Genomic DNA, 21,043 nt, shown 5'->3' on the forward strand with positions numbered 1-21,043 from the left:
TGGTCAAAAAATGGCCATTTTTCTATGTTTTTTTTTTTGGTAATATAGGCCAAGAAAATGTGTTTAACGATATTCTAGAACGAAAAAACGCCTTTCTAGCCTGTAAAACTAAGAAGTTTATAAAGTCGAAAAATTGAGATTATTCCAAAGGGGTTAACCCATGGTTTTGGTCAAAAAATGGCCATTTTTCCATTTTTTTTCATTTGGCAATATAGGCCAACAAAATGTGTTTAACGATATTCTAGAACGAAAAAACGACTTTCTAGCCAATAAAAACAACAAGTTCAAAAAGTCGAAAAATTGAGATTTTTCCAAAGGGGTTAACTTATGGTTTTAGTCAAAGAATGGCCATTTTTCGAGATTTTTTTTTATAGGAAATATAGGCCAAGAAAATGTGTTTTACGATATTATAGAACGAAGAAACGCCTTTGTAGCCTATAAAAGTAAGAAGTTCAAAAAGTCGAAAAATTGAGATTTTATCAAAGGGGTTAACCCATGGTTTTGGTCAAAAAATGGCCATTTTTCCATGTTTTTTTTAATAGGGAATATAGGCAAAGAAAATGTGTTTTATGATATTCTAGAACGAGAAAACGCCTTTCTAGCCTATAAAAACAAAAAATTCAAAAAGTCCAAAAATTGAGATTTTTCCAAAGGGGTTAACCATGGTTTTCGTTAAAAAATGGCCATTTTTCCATGTTTTTTTTATAGGAAATATAGGTCAAGAAAATGTTTTTTATGATATTCTAGAACGAGAAAACGCCTTTCTAGCCTATAAAAACAAAAAATTTAAAAGGCCAAAAATTGAGATTTTTCCAAAGGGGTTAACCCATGGTTTTGGTTAAAAAATGGCCATTTTTCCATGTTTTTTTTAATAGGAAATATAGGCCAAGAAAATGTTTTTTATGATATTCTAGAACGAAAAAACTCCTTTGTAGCCTATAGAAGTAAGAAGTTTAAAAAGTCGAGAAATTGAGATTTTTCCAAAGGGGATAACCCATGATTTTGGTCAAAAAATGGCCATTTTTCCATGTTTTTTTTATAAGAAATATAGGCCAAGAAAATGTGTTTTACGATACACTAGAACGGAAAAACGCGTTTCTACCCTATAAAAACAAGAAGTTCAAATATTCGAAAAACTGAGATTTTTCCAAAGGGTTTAACCCATGGTTTTGGTCCAAAAATGGCCATTTTTCAATATTTTTTTTGTTAGGCAATATAGGCCAAGAAAATGTTTTTTACGATATTCTAGACTAAAAAACGCCTGTCTATCCTATAAAAACAAGAAGTTCAAACCGTCGAAAAATTGAAATTTTTCCCAAGGGGTTAACCCATGGTTTTGGTCAAAAAATGGGCATTTTTCAATCTTTTTTTTTTAGGCAATATAGGCCAAGAAAATGTGTTTTATGATATTCTAGAACGAAAAAACGCCTTTCTAGGCTATAAAAACAACAAGTTCAGAAAGTCGAAAAATTGAGATTTTTCCAAAGGCCTTAATCCACGCTTTGGTCGAAAAATGGCCATTTTTCAATCTTTTTTTTTGAAGGCAATATAGGCCAAGAAAATGTTTTTTACGATATTCTAGAATGAAAAAACGCCTGTCTAATCTATAAAAACAAGAAGTTCAAAAAGTCGAAAAATTGAGATTTTTCCAAAGGGGTTAACCCATGGTTTTGGTCAAAAAATGGCAATTTTTCCATGTTTTTTTTTTGGCAATATAGGCCAAGAAAATTTGTTTTACGATATTCTAGAACTAGAAAACGCCTTTCTATCCTATAAAAACAAAAAATTCAAAAAGCCAAGAAATTGAGATTTTTCCAAAGGGGTTTACCCATGGTTTTGGTTAAAAAATGGCCATTTTTCCACGTTTTCTTTTATAGGAAATATAGGCCAAAAAAATGTTTTTCACGATATTCTAGAACGAGAAAAGTGCCTTTCTACCCTATAAAAACAAGAAGTTCAGAAAGTCCAAGACTTGAAATTTTTCCAAAGGGGTTAACCCATGGTTTTGGTCAAAAAATGGCCATTTTTCTATGTTTTTTTTTTTGGTAATATAGGCCAAGAAAATGTGTTTAACGATATTCTAGAACGAAAAAACGCCTTTCTAGCCTGTAAAACTAAGAAGTTTATAAAGTCGAAAAATTGAGATTATTCCAAAGGGGTTAACCCATGGTTTTGGTCAAAAAATGGCCATTTTTCCAATTTTTTTTTTGGCAATATAAGCCAACAAAATGTGTTTAACGATATTCTAGAACGAAAAAACGACTTTCTAGCCAATAAAAACAACAAGTTCAAAAAGTCGAAAAATTGAGATTTTTCCAAAGGGGTTAACTTATGGTTTTGGTCAAAGAATGGCCATTTTTCGATGTTTTTTTTATACGAAATATAGGCCAAGAAAATGTGTTTTACGATATTATAGAACGAAAAAACGCCTTTGTAGCCTATAAAAGTAAGAAGTTCAAAAAGTCGAAAAATTGAGATTTTATCAAAGGGGTTAACCCATGGTTTTGGTCAAAAAATGGCCATTTTTCCATGTTTTTTTTAATAGGGAATATAGGCAAAGAAAATGTGTTTTATGATATTCTAGAACGAGAAAAGGCCTTTCTAGCCTATAAAAACAAAAAATTCAAAAAGTCTAAAAATTGAGATTTTTCCAAAGGGGTTAAACCATGGTTTTCGTTAAAAAATGGCCATTTTTCCATGTTTTTTTTTATTGGAAATACAGGCCAAGAAAATGTTTTTTATGATATTCTAGAACGAAAAAACACCTTTGTAGCCTATAAAAGTAAGAAGTTTAAAAAGTCGAAAAATTGAGATTTTTCCAAAGGGGTTAACCCATGTTTTTGGTCAAAAAATGGCCATTTTTCCATCTCTTTTTTTATAAGAAATACAGGCTAAGAAAATGTGTTTTACGATATTCTAGAACGAAAAAACGCCTTTCTAGCCTATAAAAACAAGAAGTTCAAAAAGTCGAAAAATTGAGATTTTTGCAAAGGGGTTAAAGCATGGTTTTGTTCAAAAAATGGCCATTTTTCCAACTTTTTTTTTTTCAGGCAATATAGGCCAAGAAAATGTGTTTTACGATAATCTAGAACAAAAAAACGCCTTTCCAGCCTATGAAAACGACAAGTTCAAAAAGTCGAAAAAAAGAGATTTTTCCAAAGGGGTTAACCCATGGTTTTGGTCAAAAAATGGCCATTTTTCCATGTTTTTTTAAAAGGAAATATAGGCCAGGAAAATGTGTTTTACGATATTCTAGAACGAAAAATCGCCTTTTTTAGCCTATAAAAACAAGAAGTTTAAAAACTTTAAAAACTGAGATTTTTTCAAAGGGGTTAACCCATGGTTTTTGTAAAAAATGGCCATTTTTCCATCTTTTTTTTTTGGAAATATAGGTCAGAAAATGTGTTTTACGATATTTTAGAACGAAAAAACGCCTTTGTAGGCCATAAAAATAAGAAGTTCAGGAAAATGTGTTTTAGTATATTCTAGAACGAAAAAACGCTTTTTTAGCCTGTAAAAACAAGAAGTTCAAAAAGTCGAAAAATTGAGATTTTTCCAAAGGGGATAACCCATGATTTTGGTCAAAAAATGGCCATTTTTCCATGTTTTTTTTATAAGAAATATAGCCCAAGAAAATGTGTTTTACGATATTCTAGAACGAAAAAACGCGTTTCTACCCTATAAAAACATGAAGTTCAAATATTCCAAAAACTGAGATTTTTCCAAAGGGGTTAACCCATGGTTTTGGTCCAAAAATGGCCATTTTTCAATCTTTTTTTTTTTTAGGCAATATAGGCCAAGACAATGGTTTTTACGATATTCTAGAACGAAAAAACGCCTGTCTAGCGTATAAAAACAAATAGTTGAAAAGTCGAAAAATTGAGCTTTTTCCAAAGGGGTTAACCCATGGTTTTGGTCAAAAAATTGCCATTTTCCCATCTTTTTTTGTTTTCACGCAATATAGGTCAGGAAAATGTGTTTTACGATATTTTAGAACGAAAAAACGGCTTTGTAGGCCATAAAAATAAGAAGTTCAGGAAAATGTGTTTTAGTGTATTCTAGAACGAAAAAACGCCTTTTTAGCCTGTAAAAACAAGAAGTTCAAAAAGTCGAAAAATTGAGATTTTTCCAAAGGGGTTAACCCATGGTTTAAGTCAAAAAGGGGCCATGCTTTTTTTAAAAAGTGAAAAAAAATTGAATTTTTTCAAAGGGGTTAGATAGGCTGATTATTTCGAAAAACAAACAGTGGAAAAATTTCAAATTTTTGACGAAACCGTGGACTGTTAGAAAAATTCAATTTTTTCCCCTTTTTTTGAAAAAGCATTTGTATAGTCTAGAAAGCCTTTCTTTCCATCTAGAATATCAACAAAAATATATTTTAAGGCTTATTTTTTCGACAAACAAAGAATTGAAAAATTTTGAATTTTTGAACAAATCTGTGGATCAACCCCTTTGGAAAAATTCAATTTTTTCACTTTTTTAAAAAAGCATTTTTACGGTCTATAAAGCCTTTCTTTCCATCTAGAATATCAACAAAATATATTTCCATGCTTTTTTTTTTTCGAAAAAACAAAGAATGGAAAAAAATTCGAATTTTTAAGCAAAATCGTGGACTAACCCCTTTGGAAAACTTTAGTTTTTTACTTTTTTAAAAAAGCATTTGTATAGTCTAGAAAGCCTTTCTTTCCATCTAGAATATCATTTAAAATATATTTCAAGGCTTATTTTTTGGAAAAACAAAGGGTGGAAAAATTTCGAATTTTTGACCGAAACCGTGGACTAATCCCTTTGGGAAAATTCAATTTTTTTTAACCTTTTTAAAAAAGGATTTTGTAGTCTAGAAAGCCTCTCTTTCCATCTAGAATATCAATTAAAATATATTTCAAGGCTTATTTTTTTCGAAAACCAAACAATGGAAAAATTTCGAATTTTTTACCAAAACCGTGGACTAACCCCTTTGGAAAAATTCAAGTTTTTTCACTTTTTTAAAAAAGAATTTTTATAGTCTAGAAAGACTTTCTTTCTATCTAGAATATCAACAAAATATATTTCCATGCTTCATTTTTTGGAAAAAACAAAGAATGGAAAAAAATTCGAATTTTTAACCAAAATCGTGGACTTACCCGTTTGGAAAAATTCAATTTTTTTCACTGTTTTAAAAGAGTATTTTTGTAGTCTAGAAAGCCTTTCTTTCCATCTAGAATATCAATAAAATATTACAATGGAAAAAAACTTACAATGGAAAATTTCCAATTTTTGACCAAAATCGTTGACCTTCCCCTTTGGGGTAGGTCAACGATTTTGACCTACCGCGACTTAATTGACAATCACGTCAATGACGAGAGTTTAATACCGTCAACTAACGTGATACAAATCACTTTGACCTTAAAGATGACAACCGCACATGTTGTCGAAAGGTCAGTCACTGTTAACAAAACAGTCCTATTCAGGACAAAGTTCAACCGGAAGATCACACTCAACCTACTTATGAAATGGCTCCTGGGTTCAAACCTTTCACGAAATATTTATTAGATTCGATTGTTTTCTAATATCTCGAAAAGTCAAGGTACTGATAAGTGTTATCATCCGAGCTGAAGGCCGAGGCTGATAACACTTACCGAGACCCTGATTATCCCAGTCATAACAAAACCCTCATTCACTAATTGTTCAAATTTGCATAATCAGCACATATCTGTTTCCTTCATCAAAAAAACAAAATCAATAGATAAATACAGTAATAAATACTCATCGTCTGTCATTAGAGAACTCAGAAAAAGAGATGTAACAGGAGCAAAATTTAAAAAAAAGACAAAAAAAGTTTTCCAACATGACCTGTTAGTACAAGGTGAAACGACAATAATCTGTTCCAATAAAATCTTTGCAATTCCGTGTTAATATTGAAGTTGTTTTATTTTTAAGGACATTTCACCTTTTTCTTTTTCTTTTCAGCACACGTTCACCGGACCTGGCTACAAAGCCAACAACAAAATTGACTGATTGACACAGGCCACAACAAAAAACTATTTGTTTTTTGGCCCGCGTGCTGTCTGAATTAACGCAAGATTTAATAAGTTTCCTAAGTCCTCTCTTCCTTTCAAAAAATAGATTAGAGCCCGAACACTCTAATAAATTCCTCTAAATCGGGAGGTTATATTAACAAGGGTCAAATTCGATCGTGAGGTCCAAACCATGTAATATTTATCGAGCAAAATCTGGGGAGAAAACAGATTTTTTTTCGGGAAGGGGACAGTGAAGGGGAGGTGTGTCAAATTACGTCCCTTCTCTTGAATAGACCTCTTTAGATTGTGTGGTTTTTCCCGATAAGACGTCCCAGTAAAACTTGACTCCCTTTGTCTGACTATTTCAATTTCCATAAATAATGTGGAACAGTCCTCTAGAGTATTATTACATGACCTGTACTGGCAAAACAAAACATACAAGCTAAAGAGGTCGATTCTCAAGATTTTGGCTGAGATTGAACGTCTAATGATCTTGTATATTAACAAAAGCACCTCTGTAGCCCCAGCGTTTTTCAATTTTTTTTCTTAAATAATCCTCTCCTAAATAAAAGAATCCACTGTTTATATCATTGTTGTGCATATCTTCTCCATCTCTCTCTTTTCGTACAACAACTGCAATTATTACCGCCTCAAATTAACTGATCAAAACTGACCAACAGCAGCCACCAAAATTGGTGAACTTTGATGAATTATGAGGCCCTGTTTTAACGTCGAACTTCACAAAGGAGAAACCTAACTATTCTCACTTATAAGCATCAGGTTTATCCCACGGTAGTTTAACGTTCTATCTGGCTTATGTAGCATTGTGTGACGCTGACATGCCGCAAGAAACACCAGCACCATTACGTGGCATCCAATCACCCACAATACAAGTAAATCTGACTATGAGTATTGCCAGATCATCCGCCTACAGATTGTCCATCGTGTTTGTTGCATTCCATCGAATTGAGAACCTTCCCATCACTCAGATCACATGATAGTGCGCATGATTGTTGCTCACATGGTTTGGAGTTGCGTTATGTTTTGTGTGCAAAGGTAGTTCATGTTTTCTTTTGTTGGCCTCATATTTTGCCTAAAAATACAGAAGAGTCGGTTAAAGGATTATGTGTGTCAAACTTCATGAACCAATTGGGGAGAGGCAGCACTGTCAAGTGGTAAGGGATGGCAGAATTGTAACCCTAACTTCACAGGCCTGAGTTCAGTAACTGGAGTTGTTTTCTTGGTAATCTCGAGTTTAATTGCCTGGTAATGCTATAATTCTACCAATTGAAGGTCTGTATAAAATATGACCTTGGACGTTATTAGCCTGACGTTGAGCTCAAGCATCGTTGTGGGCCGTGAAGTATTATGGTATAGCTATTGCAGGACAAAATTCATTTCAGTTTAAAAATGTTTAACCTTGGTTGATTCTAAATTCCCTTCGTCTACTAGACCAAATTAATCACGAATTAGGGCTAGGAGACAAAGGACATTGAGAATCAACCCAGGTTAAAAAAATTTAACCTGAATTTAATTTTGACCCGTAACATTTAAGCCATTCTTTACAAGTGTTAGCTCTCGGTTCTAAACGATTTTGTCATAGGGATATAACAATTAATTGGAATGTTTCCTGAAAGTAAAAGAAACCCACTAATATTTTTGATAAGAGGAGGGTAAGAGAACATTGTACGAAAGGGTTTTGCTTTTGATACAGATGTTTGAAATCCTGTTCGTTAAAAGTCATTGTTATCCATTCTTCCCATTCTTGCCCGCAGGGTAGGAAGAGAGGATGTAAGGGGGTCCACAGGGTCACTCCACTGCTGCGCGCGCATCACTCACCTTATTATAAAGAAATACTCCAAATATAGCGACAAACATCCCAAGCACATTGATGACACTGACTGGATTACGCAATAACACAATGGATACAGTTATTACAAGGATTCTCTTGGTTGAAGCAGCAACAGAATAGCTTAATGGTGTCACCAGTGATAGAACTGTGAAGGCAACCATGTTCTGAGCAAAATTTAAAAATCCGTTTAATGTCAGAATCACAAGTAGCCATAGAAGATCTTGTTCACCCTGCAAAAACAGCAACAAATGCATGAAAGGACAACCATTATATTATATAAGTCATAATATAAGCTAAAAACATGTAAGAAACAAAGCATATAATGTTGCACTGGAAGACAGAATATTACAAAGGGTCATTCTCATATATAGGTCAAGGAGGAACGCTGTGGAATTCACTGCTAACTGAAATAAAGGCATCTGAGTCTGAAGTTTTTTTTTAGTAGTAAACTGGCCAGCAGGCAAGCAATTTGTTGACCAGATTTTATCAACTGTACATATTGACCATATTGTTTTTTACAGGTTTTTGCTGTTTTATACAGTATTTACTTATGCTTCAATATGGCTTTCATGTAACGAAGTTTGTAACTTATGAAATTACCGAATTCAGATAAAAGTAAACCAATCAATCAATCAATGCAAAAAAGTGAAAATTATTAACAATAAATAGTTACAAAAGGACAGTAAAATAGAACGTCTCTGGTACTACCACGCCAGCAGTAAGACACTTACCGATTCAATTACTAAAATAACTCTTCGTAAATCATACAATGCCCAAAATGGTATTAACATTGCTGATGCTATAATTGCCATCAACAGTAATAAACGTAAATGATTAAGACGCAAGTCCCTCATTGCCTACGAAATAAAAAAACAATAGTTTATAAAATATAAACAGGGGCAATGAAACAAACGGAGTACTGACACATTGCCTTCCATAATTGTGCATAACCAAAAATGCAATGAAGGTGGTTGTATCTCTTGCCCAATGTCAGTGTGCATATCAAATAGTATGTAGAGCATTGTAATTAATACTATACCTCTAATTGTAAAATAACTAAGATAGTACGCACCCTCTGATTGGCCGAGAGGAGTGTTTGTATGAGAGTATGTAAACATGGTTGTGGCAAAGTTGTGGCATCAAGATCTTTTGCTTTTCTCGGGCTGATCACGCAAGCACGAATTTGAAAAACTTTCCGAGTTCAAAACTCGACAAGTTTACTTTATTTACCCATTCCTTTGACGGCTGAAACTTGGAAAATCGCTACAAAGAAAATGTGTCATTTTTTTTTATCGCTTAAGCTGAAAGTTTGGACGAGAAAATCCGTATTTTGAATAGCATGTTTCTGCAAAAAAAGAACTAATTATGCGTGCAAGACTTCGTGTACAGGACTTTGTGACTTGTAAGACTTTCTCTTTTAATCAGTGCCATAACAAAGGGTATTGCGTTTTTTCTTGGCAAAGTTATTTTATAAAAGCAATAGAAAACTTTTTTCCTATGTTTGTATAGCCTGATATAAACACGCGAAAAATTTAATTAAATTCAAGGTTCATACAAAAAATTCCATTCATTTTGAAACACTTTTCAAGGACTTTTGGCCGGGTTGTCAAAATGCGCCAGCAACCGGCGCCATCGCCGGCTACTTTAAGGCTTTTGCGGCCTGTAACCTGGGAAACACATATCCCTACTAAAATGTGTTCCCTAAATCGAAAACACATATCCCTAAGAATATGCGTTCCCCTACCAAGGAACACGTATTCCTAGTAACATGTGTTCTCCCACCTCGAAAACACTAATCCTAGTGATATGTGTTCTCCTACCTGAAAAACACATATCCCTAGTCATATATGTTCCCCCACCTGGGAAACACGCATCCCTAGAGATAATTGTTCCCTAACCTGGGAAACACATATCCCTAGTGATATGTGTTCCTCCACCTGGGAAAAAAATTTCCCTAGTGATATGTGTTTTCCCACCTAAGAAACACGTATCCCTAGTGTATCCCTAGTGATATGTGTTCCCCCACCTAGAAACACGTATCCCTATTAATATGTGTTCTCCTACCTTCAAAACACTAATCCTAGCGATATGTGTTCTCCTACCTAAAAAACACATATCCCTAGTCATATATGTTCCCCCACCAAGGAAATACGCATCCCTAGAGATACTTGTTCCATAACCTGGGAAACACATATCCCTAGTAATATGTGTTCCTCCACCTGGAAAAAATTTCCCTAGTGATATGTGTTTTCCCACCTGGGGAACACGTATCCCTAGTAATATGTGTTCCCCAACATGGGAAACAAATATCGGTAGTGATATGTGTTCCCCCACATGGGAAACACGTATCCCTAGTGACAGGTGTTCCCCTACCTGGAAAACACAAATCCCGAGTGCAATATATGTTCCCCCACCTCGGAAACACGTATCCCTAGTGATATCTGTTCCGCCACCTGGGAAACACGTATCCCTAGTGATATCTGTTCCCAACCTGGGAAACACATACCCCTAGTGATATGTGTTACCCCACATGGGAAACACGTATCCCTAGTGATAAGTGTTCCTCCATCTGGGAAACACATATCCCTGGTGATATGTGTTCCCCTACATGGGAAACACATATCCCTAGTGATATGTGTTCCCCACCTGGGAAACACATATCCTTAGTGATATGTGTTCCCCCACCTGGGAAACACATATCCCTAGTGATATGTGTTCCCCCACCTGGGAAACACATATCCCTAGTGATATGTGTTCCCCCACCTGAGAAACATGTATCCCTAGTGATAAGTGTTCCTCAACATGGAAAACACGTATCCCTAGTGATATGTGTTCCCCAACCTGGGAAACACGTATCCCTAGTGATATGTGTTCCCCCACCTGGGAAACACATATCCCTAGTGATATGTGTTCCAAAAAATGGGAAACGAGTATCTTTAGTGATATGTGTTCCCCCACATGGGAAACACGTATCCCTAGTGATATGTGTTCCCCCACCTCGGAAACACGTATCCCTAGTGATATGTGTTCCCCCACCTGGGAAAACACGTATCCCTAGTGATATGTGTTCCCCCACCTGGGAAACACGTATCCCTAGTGATATGTGTTCCCCCAACTGGGAAACACGTATCCCTAGTAATATGCGTTCCCCCACCTGGGAAACACATATCCCTAGTGATATGTGTTCCCCCATCTGGGAAACACATATCCCTAGTGATATGTGTTCCCCCACCTGGGAAACACGTATCCCTAGTGATATGTGTTCCCCCACCTCGGAAACACCTATCCCTAGTGATATGTGTTCCCCCACCTGGGAAACATGTATCCCTAGTGATTTGTGTTCCCCCATCACGGAAACAGATATCCCTAGTGATATGTGTTTCCCCACCTGGGAAACATGTATCCCTAGTGATTTGTGTTCCCCCATCTGGGACACACATATCCCTAGTGAAGTGTGTTCACCCGCCTGGGAAAAACGTATCCCTAGTGATATCTGTTCCACCACCTGGGAAACACGTATCCCTAGTGATATGTGTTTCCCCACCTGGGAAACATGTATCCCTAGTGATTTGTGTTCCCCCATCTGGGAAACAGATATCCCTAGTGATATGTGTTTCCCCACCTGGGAAACATGTATCCCTAGTGATTTGTGATCCCCCATCTGGGAAACAGATATCCCTAGTGATATGTGTTCCCCCACCTGGGAAACAGGTATCACTAGTGATATGTGTTCACCCACCTGGGAAACACGTATCCCTAGTGATATGTGTTCTCCCACCTGGGAAACACGTATCCCTAGTGATATCTGTCCCACCACCTGGGAAACACGTATCCCTAGTGATATGTGTTCCCCCACGTGGGAAACACACATCCCTAGTGATATGTGCACATCCCTAGTGATATGTGATATGTGGGAAACACATATCCCTAGTGATATGTGTTCCCCAAACTGGGAAACAGGTATCCCTAGTGATATGTGTTCACCCACCTATGAAACACGTATACCTAGTGATATGACTAGGGATATGTGTTTCCCAGGTGGGGGAACACATATCACTAGGGATATGTGTTCCCCCACCTGGGAAACACATATCCCTAGTGATATGTGTTCCCCCACCTGGGCAACACGAATCCCTAGTGATATCTGTTCCCCCAACTGGAAAAGACGTATCCCTAGTGATATGTGTTCCCCTACCTGGGAAACACAAATCCCTAGTTATGTGTTCTCCCACCTGCGAAACATGTATCCCTAGTGATATGTGTTCCCCCATCTGGGAAACACATATCCCTAGTGATATGTGTTCCCCCACGTGGGAAACACACATCCCTAGTGATATGTGTTCCCCGAACTGGGAAAGACAAATCCCTAGTGATATGTGTTCCCCTACCTGGGAAATACAAATCCCTAGTGATATGTGTTCCCCCACCTGGGAAACATGTATCCCTAGTGATATGTGTTCCCCCACCTAAGAAACGCATATCCCTAGTGATATGTGTTCCCCACCTGGGAAACACATATCCCTAGTGATATGTGTTCCCCCACCTGGGAAACACATATTCCTAGAGATACGTGTGCCCCCACCTGGGAAACACGTATTCCTAGTGATATGTGTTCCCCCACCTGGGAAACACATATCCCTAGTGAGATGTGTTCCCCCACCTGGGAAACACATATCCCTAGTGATATGTGTTCCCCCATCTGGGAAACATGTATCCCTAGTGATATGTTTCCCCACCTGGGAAACACGTATCCCTAGTGATATGTGTTCCCCACCGGGGAAACACATATCGCTAGTGATATGTGTTCCCCCACCAGGGAAACACGTATCCGTAGTGATATTTGTTCCCCCACCTGGGAAACAAGTATCTCTAGTGATATTTGTTCCCCCACCTGGGAAACACATATCCCTAGTGATATGTGTTTTCCCACCTGGGAAACACGTATCCCTAGTGATATGTGTTCCCCCACCTGGGAAACATGTATCCCTAGTGATATGTGTTCCCCCATCTGGGAAACACATATCCCTATAGATATGTGTTCCCCCACCTGGGAAACACGTATCCCTAGTGATATGTGTTCCCCCACCTGGGAAACACATATCCCTAGTGATATGTGTTCCCCCACCTGGGAAACATGTATCACTAGTGATTTGTGTTCCCGCATCTGGGAAACACGTATCCCTAGTGATATCTTTTCCCCCACCTGGGAAACACATATCCCTAGTGATATGCGTTCCCCCACCTGGGAAACAGGTATCCCTAGTGATATGTGTTCCCCCACCTGGGAAACACGTATCCCTAGTGATATGTGTTCCCCTATCTGGGAAACACATATCCCTAGTGATATGTGTTCCCCCACCTGGGAAACATGTATCCCTAGTGATATGTGTTCCCCCACCTGGGAAGCAAATATCCCTAGTGATATGTGTTCCCCCACCTGGGAAACACGTATCCCTAGTGATATGTTTTCCCCCACCTGGGAAACACGTATCCCTAGTGATATGTGTTCCCCCACCTGGGAAACACATATTCTTAGTGATATGTTTTCCCCCAGCTTCGAAAAACACGTATCCCTAGTGATATGTGTTCCCCCACCTGGGAAACAAATATTCCTAGTGATATGTGTTCCCCCACCTGGGAAACACGTATCCCTAGTGATATGTGTTCCCCCACCTGGGAAACACGTATCCCTAGTGATATGTGTTCCCCAAACTGGGAAACACGTATACCTAGTGATATGTGTTCTTTGTTCTCCCACCTGGGAAACACATATTCTTAGTGATATGTGTTTCCCCAACTGGGAAGGGATTCAAAGTTGAAGAAAATTCACAGACTTTTCAAGGACTTGTGCAGAAATGTAAGGAGTTTTCAAGGAAAAATGGAATTCAAGGACGTTTCAAGACTGTGCGGACCCTGGAAGTGTCAATATACGTGAAGGTGGTAAATGAGTACACTTCTTTAATCTGTGCATGAAATCAGAGAATGTAATGTAAAGAAATATAGCTATTTAGGAGTATTTTCGTATATTAATAATATCAATAATCATGTTAACAATGTTATTAATGTGCCATGCCTTCTAAACCCAGCGACAGCTTTCTCCAAGCTTGCAGATAATTGAGAGTGGATAAATAAAGATGAAGGGAAATCGGGGATGTTTGTTACCACAAATTTTTCATTGCATTTCTATGTTGCCTACCCTTCACTATCTGAGTTCCTCAGGGAAAGGCAAACTCAGTGAGTGCTGACCACTACTAATGGAATTTTAATCAAGTAACATGCATAAGCAGAAGTACTCACCTTTTTGGTAAATATGTTTTGTATAGAAAAAGTGAATGTGGCTAGCAATGCACTGAGGAGGCCAATAAAATCAAAAGATATTTCAGTTGCAGTTGCTATCATCACTCCACCAACAACAGGAATTAATGAGCAATACACCTGCAGAGTACATGTACAAAATAAATGAATTCAATCAGTATTATTTTACTATGCAAAAAAATTGAGGGTTGAAATGCTCAGTGAATGATCATAAATCCACATTTACTTACCTCTGGAGACTGTGACTCTCCTAAAATTAATCTTGAAAGAATAACTGTGAAGACTGGCATAGTTGCCTGTTGGAAGCAAATCAATTTGATGAAGTAAATTAACTGATCCATCTACATGTTCTTAAATAATACCAGCAATATCATGAGCAACATACATTGTAACCCAATGAGTAATATTGTTGTATTTTCTTTAAACAACACCTTGATTATAAAAGGTGGCATAAGAGGCTAATTCACAACTGGCCTAGACATGAGCTGTGCAAAAAATGTCCCATACACAAAGTATCTACTTGTATCCAACTTGTGAAATAAACAGAATAATGTTTATTCAAAACACAAACAAAAAAAAAATAGAACAAGCGCTATGAAGAATATTTAGTAATAATGCTTATCAAAGAGAGAAAGAAGAAGGAGTTTTGTTTAAATGCAAGCAAGATGTAGGCATGCACATCACCTTGTATGGTTGACAATTAAATGAGAATAAGTATAGTTATTTAAAAAATCAATAATGGAAAACATTCTCACACTCACCTTAACTTTTAAGGGATGTTGAAGAAGTATGTCCAAGAGAGAAATAAGACAAAATAAAAACAAAAACCAGCACTTAGAACCTGTAATTATTATGTCACAACTGGTAGCCATTTTCTGTATGTCAAGCAATGCTCCTCCTCACATGAAGGATTGAGAAGGAGTGTTCTGTGACAACACTAAAATGGCTGTGAAGGAGACTAATACTCTAAAGGCTTTTGTTGCCATTGTAAACAATCACCCAGTACAATTCAGCTTTTCTGTGGCTTTTACAAGCAAACATCCAGTAACAAAAAATTCAGTTGTGAGGACTGCCATCTTCCAAATATGGTATATTAAAATGACAAACTGGTCCCCAGGGTCTTCTAGCTTTCCAATATGGCGGCAGTAGGAGAGAAAAATGACTATTCTAAATCCACACAAATATAAATTTTCAAAAATAATATAGTAACTAAGTCTTGTCCTTGACCTTACCAAAACGGTGGTTGAGTAAAAATCTAAGCACTGTAATACCGTAAAATTCCGAAAATAAGCACCTCCATGTATAAGCCCCCCAAACTCATAACACAACCCCCCCCCCCCCCTCCCTCCAAATATATTGTACTTGCAAACTTGGAAATTGCCCTCAAACACAAAGTAGAACAAAGCAATAACGGTACAGTAACATACAAATTTTTGCATTTACCAAAGAACTATTACGTGTGTCAAATGATTACAGTCAGAAAGTGTTACAGTCTATTGCTGTTTGCGGAGTTCACTCTTCATTCTGGGCTTGGATTTCCTCAGTCCATATAGACAAAGTACTTGCATGGCTGCATTTTTTAGAAAGATCTACATCCCCAAGGAGAGTTTCAGTAAAACCTTTCTGCAAATTACTGACATAAATTTCCTTCCAACTATAAGTTAGCCCAATCGATTTTGAGATGCAAATTTCCTTCCAAGTATAAGCTTAGCCAATTATGATCTGAACATAAGCCCCTCCAAAAATAAGCCCCTCAAAAAAGGCCTTTGAAAAATATGAGCCCAGGGGCTTTTTTTCGGAATTTTACGGTACTTTTCTAGTAATTATTAAATTACTTTAAAATATACGAAGTATTCCATTCGTAGATACGATGAGTAAAGTTTTTCTGTTAACTGAATTTCTGTACAAAGTACATTGTATTCCACCTAGCTATATATGGATTGAGTTTAAAGACGTATACGTGCGTGGATTGATGGAGTTTGAATGCCGGGTCGAGTAGATGTCATTAAATGCATCAATCTATAATGATGGACCTTCTATTATAATTTCACAGTCTTACCTGTATGAGCGTATGAGACAGGTACTTTCCATATACTAATATGGCTTGTTATAGACGAAAAGGCTTTTCCAAAAGAGAGTGGTAAAATCAAAGTGATGAGACTAGATTTAGGTATGGAAGGCATACGGGGAACTTTCCAGATGTGAAGAGTTGGTGATAAATATGTCGCTGTAGAGAGCAGATGAACCATCGCCACTGTGACAGGATAGGGAAAATCCATAAGCAGCTTTTTCCCAATTACATTGTTTGTTGAGCTGATCGTGTACCACAGAGAGCATAACAGAATTATTCGAAATACTTCGGCGCGAAAGCCGACCGCCATAGTTGACTTTCTCTAAGACACGTCATGTGCAGAGCAACCACGCTTCCGGTTGCGCAAACGATCGTAATAAATGAATATCCGCCAAAAATCTTTCCTGAATAAAATCAAATTTTCTCCGTATTTTACGTACAACAGAGACACAAAAAGGATGCAACATGAGAAAAAAATGTGAATTTTTTGCTTCATGTACTAAATATTGGAGCCACCACAATAAGGGCTGAGTGGAGGATTAACATTCTAGCCGCATTCTAGTAGGTTCATATTTATGGAGTCCTAAGATATCCCATAGAAACAGAAGCGGGGTCATGTGATTCTACAGCCTGTTAGCTCTCACGAACCCACGATGAGGGCTTTGACGGCTTCGCAGTGCAGTGCAGCGCATCCAGTGCATAATGTTCGGAGTTACGCATTTAGTTCTCCTTTACAAGGATTTGTTTTCATATCAATTTTGCTTTTCTCAGCACCTTCCACGCGAGGATCTTCCAATGAACGAAGGAATGTTTTGGTTTTGATTGGCGATGACGCAGGCTTTGAAACCCAAGTTTACAATAACTCAGTCTGCAAAACTCCGAACATCAACGCACTTGCTGAACGGAGCGTCATATTCAGGAATGGTTTTACCTCAGTGAGCAGTTGCTCTCCAAGCAGATCAACAATTTTAACAGGTAAGGATAACTCGTTGGAGTCCCGCTTAGACCCGAACAAGGTCCGGAGTTCTCGGGACATATTTTTCGGGAAACCCTTGAACGAACAAAGGGAAGGTCCTGATTACTCTCCCGATTAGATTTCCCGAATTTGATACTCTCTTGAACAAAATAACATCACCCTTCGCTTTTGTAGCTTAGCCTCTTGAAGAAAGAAATACTTTTGCAAGAATAAAAGTTTTGCTCTCTTAGCTTCAAAGGTCCCTCCCCTGTCCTCCAAGCGCTGTTCCCTAGAAAATATAACCCATTTTTTACAGACTGAGCTGCCAACCAAAGTTCAAAGCCTTAGGTTTACATTATGCGACACATGCTCATTTTTGGCAAGTAACCGGAAGCAGAGTCAGATTTGGAAGAGGTTGAGAGGAGGATGGGTACTGGTAATTGCGAAAAATTACTTCTAATCTTGTTTTTTTAGGTTATTGTCCATTTTCACATTTTAAGGGTTTTATTTCCTCTTCAGGCCTCCCTCAGCATCAAAATGGCATGTATGGCCTCCACCACACTTTTCATCACTTCGACTCGTTTGACGCAGTGAAAAGTCTGCCTCTTCTGTTACAAAAGGAAAATATACGAACCGGAATCATCGGCAAGAAACATGTTGGGCCTGAAACGGTGAGGAACACAACTGTAATGATTACAATAAAAGAATATTCCCCTCGCTTTTGACACAATATTTATTGATGTCTGCTAATATCTTGGAAATTATTTATATTATTACCGTTTCTAAGCAGATTCTAGGCATGCACGCAAGCGTGTGCTTCATTTCGATATTTGGTGTTTCGGTTGCTTGAAAGATCGGGAATGGCGACAAACAAGTCCCGATATTTTGAAGTCTAAATAAAGTGGAAGGGAAATTCGTTTGAGAGTGAAGGGTGAATTAAGTTTGTTGGTTTTTCAAATTCTGTAACGATGGACAGTAGGGGTGGATTAGGGGGGAGGGGGGTGGAGGGCAAATGATGGCTTTATTGGTAACCCCATTGTAACGTGGCACTGTTACTCTCTTTTAGGTTTATCCATTTGACTTTTCCTACACCGAACTGAACTGCAATCTGTTGCAATGCGGCCGTAACATAACACACATGAAAGACTTGGCTCGTGAATTTTTCCAAGGATCGCTGAGTGACCCTCGGCCATTTTTCTTGTATATCGGCTTCTTTGACCCTCATCGCGGTGACCCTTATGGTAAATACGGTAAGTACGCAAAAAAAAAAAAAAACGTCAAGGAAAAGAAAAGGCGTATCGAAAAACGGTGTGTACATAATAAGAGTCTAGTTCTCACCGGCACCGTTTTGTTTCTTCCCGTTCATAGAAACAACTATAAGGGACGTTAACAACGTTATAAGATATCAACATTTTGATTGTCGCACATATTGGCAGATTTTTCATGGTAATGGATATTCTTCCCAGGAAACTGAAAGCTTATTAGGTACAAAAAGAAAGCTTGAACTAACACATGATCTTAGAAAATGTGCTCATAGTTTCAAAAATCTTCGGAAAATTTTAACCCTTCGAACTCTGACACTAATGCCAAAATGGTACTCATATGTCATTCTTCTATATTTGTGTTAATTTGCTCGCTTTGCATTGATTGCATCTCCAGGATCCAAAAAAAAATAGAGCGTTCCACCTTAAAACGAGGCTTTGAGAAGTCAAAAGAATAACTAAATTTGTTCACCGTGTTGTTCGCACACTAGAAACAAAACCGGGACTGATGAACTTTACTACGTCCTTTTTGTTGTAGGTGAGTTCTGTGAGAAATTTGGAAATGGTGAGCCAGGCATGGGTGTGATACCAGATTGGAAGCCCTTGCACTACTCTCCTGAAGAAGTTATTGTCCCATACTTTATACCAGATACTCCGGCTGCCAGAAGAGAAATAGCCAATCAGTACACTGGAATAAGCCGAATGGATCAGGGTATTGGACTTATTTTAGATGAACTTCGGCAAGCGGGATTTGAGGAAAATACGCTCGTGATATTCAGTTCTGATAATGGTATCCCGTTTCCTGGCGCCAAGACCAATCTGTATAATCCAGGTACATAAATGACAGCTAACTTTTCTTTTATATCGCACGTGTTCCCTCTTTAGCCAAGGTTTGATCATGGTTCCTTCTGTGCGTAATTCAGAATTTGAAATTGTAATTTTTTAAAATTAATCATGTTTTTAAAAACTCATCGCTACGGACTGAATCTGGTGCAAAGTTTTTTTGTAGAACAACGGGGTTTCTAAAATGATTCTAATTATTGTAATCTCACAAAAAGGGTTCTTTTAATTTAGCTTTTCAATAAACGAGCGGGGCTTTTTCTTTTCAATCATTAGGCATGGCTGAGCCCTACCTGGTATCATCCCCGTACGTCACTAAACGCTGGGGTCAAATTAGCGATGCATCAGTGAGCCTTTTGGATATAGTGCCAACCATCTTAGATTGGTTTAGCATCGATTATCCCTCTTACAAATTATTTGGAACACATGATGTACAGCTGACTGGGAAGTCTGTTCTTCCGGTGTTGAAAGAAGAACCAGTTTCTGGATGGGACACTGTATTTGCTAGCCACGATTTGCATGAAGTCACAACGTACTATCCAATGAGGGTGATGCAGAAAAATAATCTCAAACTGATTCACAACTTATGGTACAAGATGCCCTATCCCATTGCCCTGGATATTTTTACCTCATTTTCATTCATGGATATTTTGGAACGGACCAAGAATGGTACAGAGACGGGCTGGATTCATGCCTTGAAACAGTACTATTACCGATCGCAGTGGGAGCTGTATGACCTCAAGTCTGACCCTAAAGAGCTGAAAAACCTAATTAACAATCCGGCTTATCAGGCTGAAGTGAAAGAGTTGCGTGAGGAGTTGCTGACATGGCAACGTACTACTGATGACCCATGGCTCTGCTCTCCCGGGGGGGTCAAAGTGGGGAGCTTGTGTATCTCAATGGACAATGATGCCTGAATGTTGCGAAAAAAGTTCCAATACTTTTTCGTTTGTTTTCAATGTCGATCACTTTACTAGTTTCCCATGTTGTATTAGATGTTAAAGAAAGTTGTGATACTGCCATCTTTTAATATTAATAATGATAGACAAAATTGCAAACTGACTGACTTTTTTTTCCAGTAATTTTGGTTAACGACAAAAATATTTGCAAATGTGTAGTAAATTAATTAAATAAGGCTGAGTATGATCAGAAGAATTATGAAGATAGAGGAGGTGGATCAGATCATATGAAAACCCAATCTATTTCTTTATCATTCATTCAAAATCATCTCTAGTTTAAAACCAAGGTAAAACATGCTTATCCCGATTGATGTTAAGTTTCCGTCTTCATCTGCATTTTTCTCGGCAATTTCATGGTATAAAGGGATGTTTAGATCTGCAGATACTCTCCAAATAGTAGATGTCATTCTTCGAGTTGTATTTTTGCTGTATTTGCTGTTTTTCTTAGTCGTGCTATTTCTTCTTCGCGAGACGTGTGACTTTTCCGCCATTTTATCTTGCTCTACCAAAACAACGCAACCTTCTCAGTTACTGTCCATTTTTCTGGCATTACGCTGTACCACTGACGTCATTTTCCAAACATCCAGGTTTGGTCAAACAGGGGCACCCAACGTCAATTTTTGGAAAACATTTGTTCGGAAAACGATATGAGATCTAGAATTTTGGAACATTTGTTGTAAAATTTGCTGCTTGCCTGCCTCTCCTAGGATTTTTGAACATCTAAAAAATGGTATGGCATTTTTACGGATTTTTACTCTAAAAAGGTCACCTAGAATTTTCGGGAGCCCGT

At 37.6% G+C, this 21,043-nt stretch overlaps 2 protein-coding genes across 2 annotated transcripts; one reads left to right on the top strand and one right to left on the bottom strand.

The window, feature by feature from the left end:
* Nucleotides 1-6,517: 6,517 nt before the first annotated feature.
* Nucleotides 6,518-16,587, bottom strand: LOC140921511 (solute carrier family 35 member E1-like). Its single transcript, XM_073371512.1, has 7 exons — nt 16,226-16,587; nt 14,928-14,932; nt 14,397-14,462; nt 14,149-14,286; nt 8,583-8,708; nt 7,839-8,081; nt 6,518-7,092 (listed from the first exon to the last, which is right to left on the bottom strand). The coding sequence occupies exons 1-7, from the start codon at nt 16,545-16,547 to the stop codon at nt 6,985-6,987; spliced, it is 1,008 nt and encodes a 335-aa protein (XP_073227613.1). The 5' UTR covers nt 16,548-16,587; the 3' UTR covers nt 6,518-6,984.
* Nucleotides 16,588-16,890: 303 nt separating this feature from the next.
* LOC140953920 (N-sulphoglucosamine sulphohydrolase-like) lies at nt 16,891-20,872 on the top strand. Its single transcript, XM_073403297.1, has 5 exons — nt 16,891-17,212; nt 17,712-17,863; nt 18,259-18,442; nt 18,993-19,286; nt 19,571-20,872. The coding sequence occupies exons 1-5, from the start codon at nt 16,891-16,893 to the stop codon at nt 20,209-20,211; spliced, it is 1,593 nt and encodes a 530-aa protein (XP_073259398.1). The 3' UTR covers nt 20,212-20,872.
* Nucleotides 20,873-21,043: the final 171 nt, after the last annotated feature.

The sequence above is a fragment of the Porites lutea genome, chromosome 12 (assembly GCF_958299795.1).
Source record: "Porites lutea chromosome 12, jaPorLute2.1, whole genome shotgun sequence".
Lineage (NCBI taxonomy): Eukaryota > Metazoa > Cnidaria > Anthozoa > Scleractinia > Poritidae > Porites > Porites lutea.

Excerpts from the sequence above, each read along its gene's own strand:
- LOC140921511 (XM_073371512.1), bottom strand. The coding sequence starts at position 16,547 with ATGGCGGTCGGCTTTCGCGCCGAAGTATTTCGAATAATTCTGTTATGC. Across the intron at positions 14,287-14,396 it reads GAGAGTCACAGTCTCCAGAG|GTGTATTGCTCATTAATTCC; the intron begins GTAAGTAAATGT and ends TGTACTCTGCAG. Across the intron at positions 8,709-14,148 it reads AAAACATATTTACCAAAAAG|GCAATGAGGGACTTGCGTCT; the intron begins GTGAGTACTTCT and ends TTTATTTCGTAG.
- LOC140953920 (XM_073403297.1), top strand. The coding sequence starts at position 16,891 with ATGAGGGCTTTGACGGCTTCGCAGTGCAGTGCAGCGCATCCAGTGCAT. Across the intron at positions 17,864-18,258 it reads AACATGTTGGGCCTGAAACG|GTTTATCCATTTGACTTTTC; the intron begins GTGAGGAACACA and ends ACTCTCTTTTAG. Across the intron at positions 19,287-19,570 it reads GACCAATCTGTATAATCCAG|GCATGGCTGAGCCCTACCTG; the intron begins GTACATAAATGA and ends TTCAATCATTAG.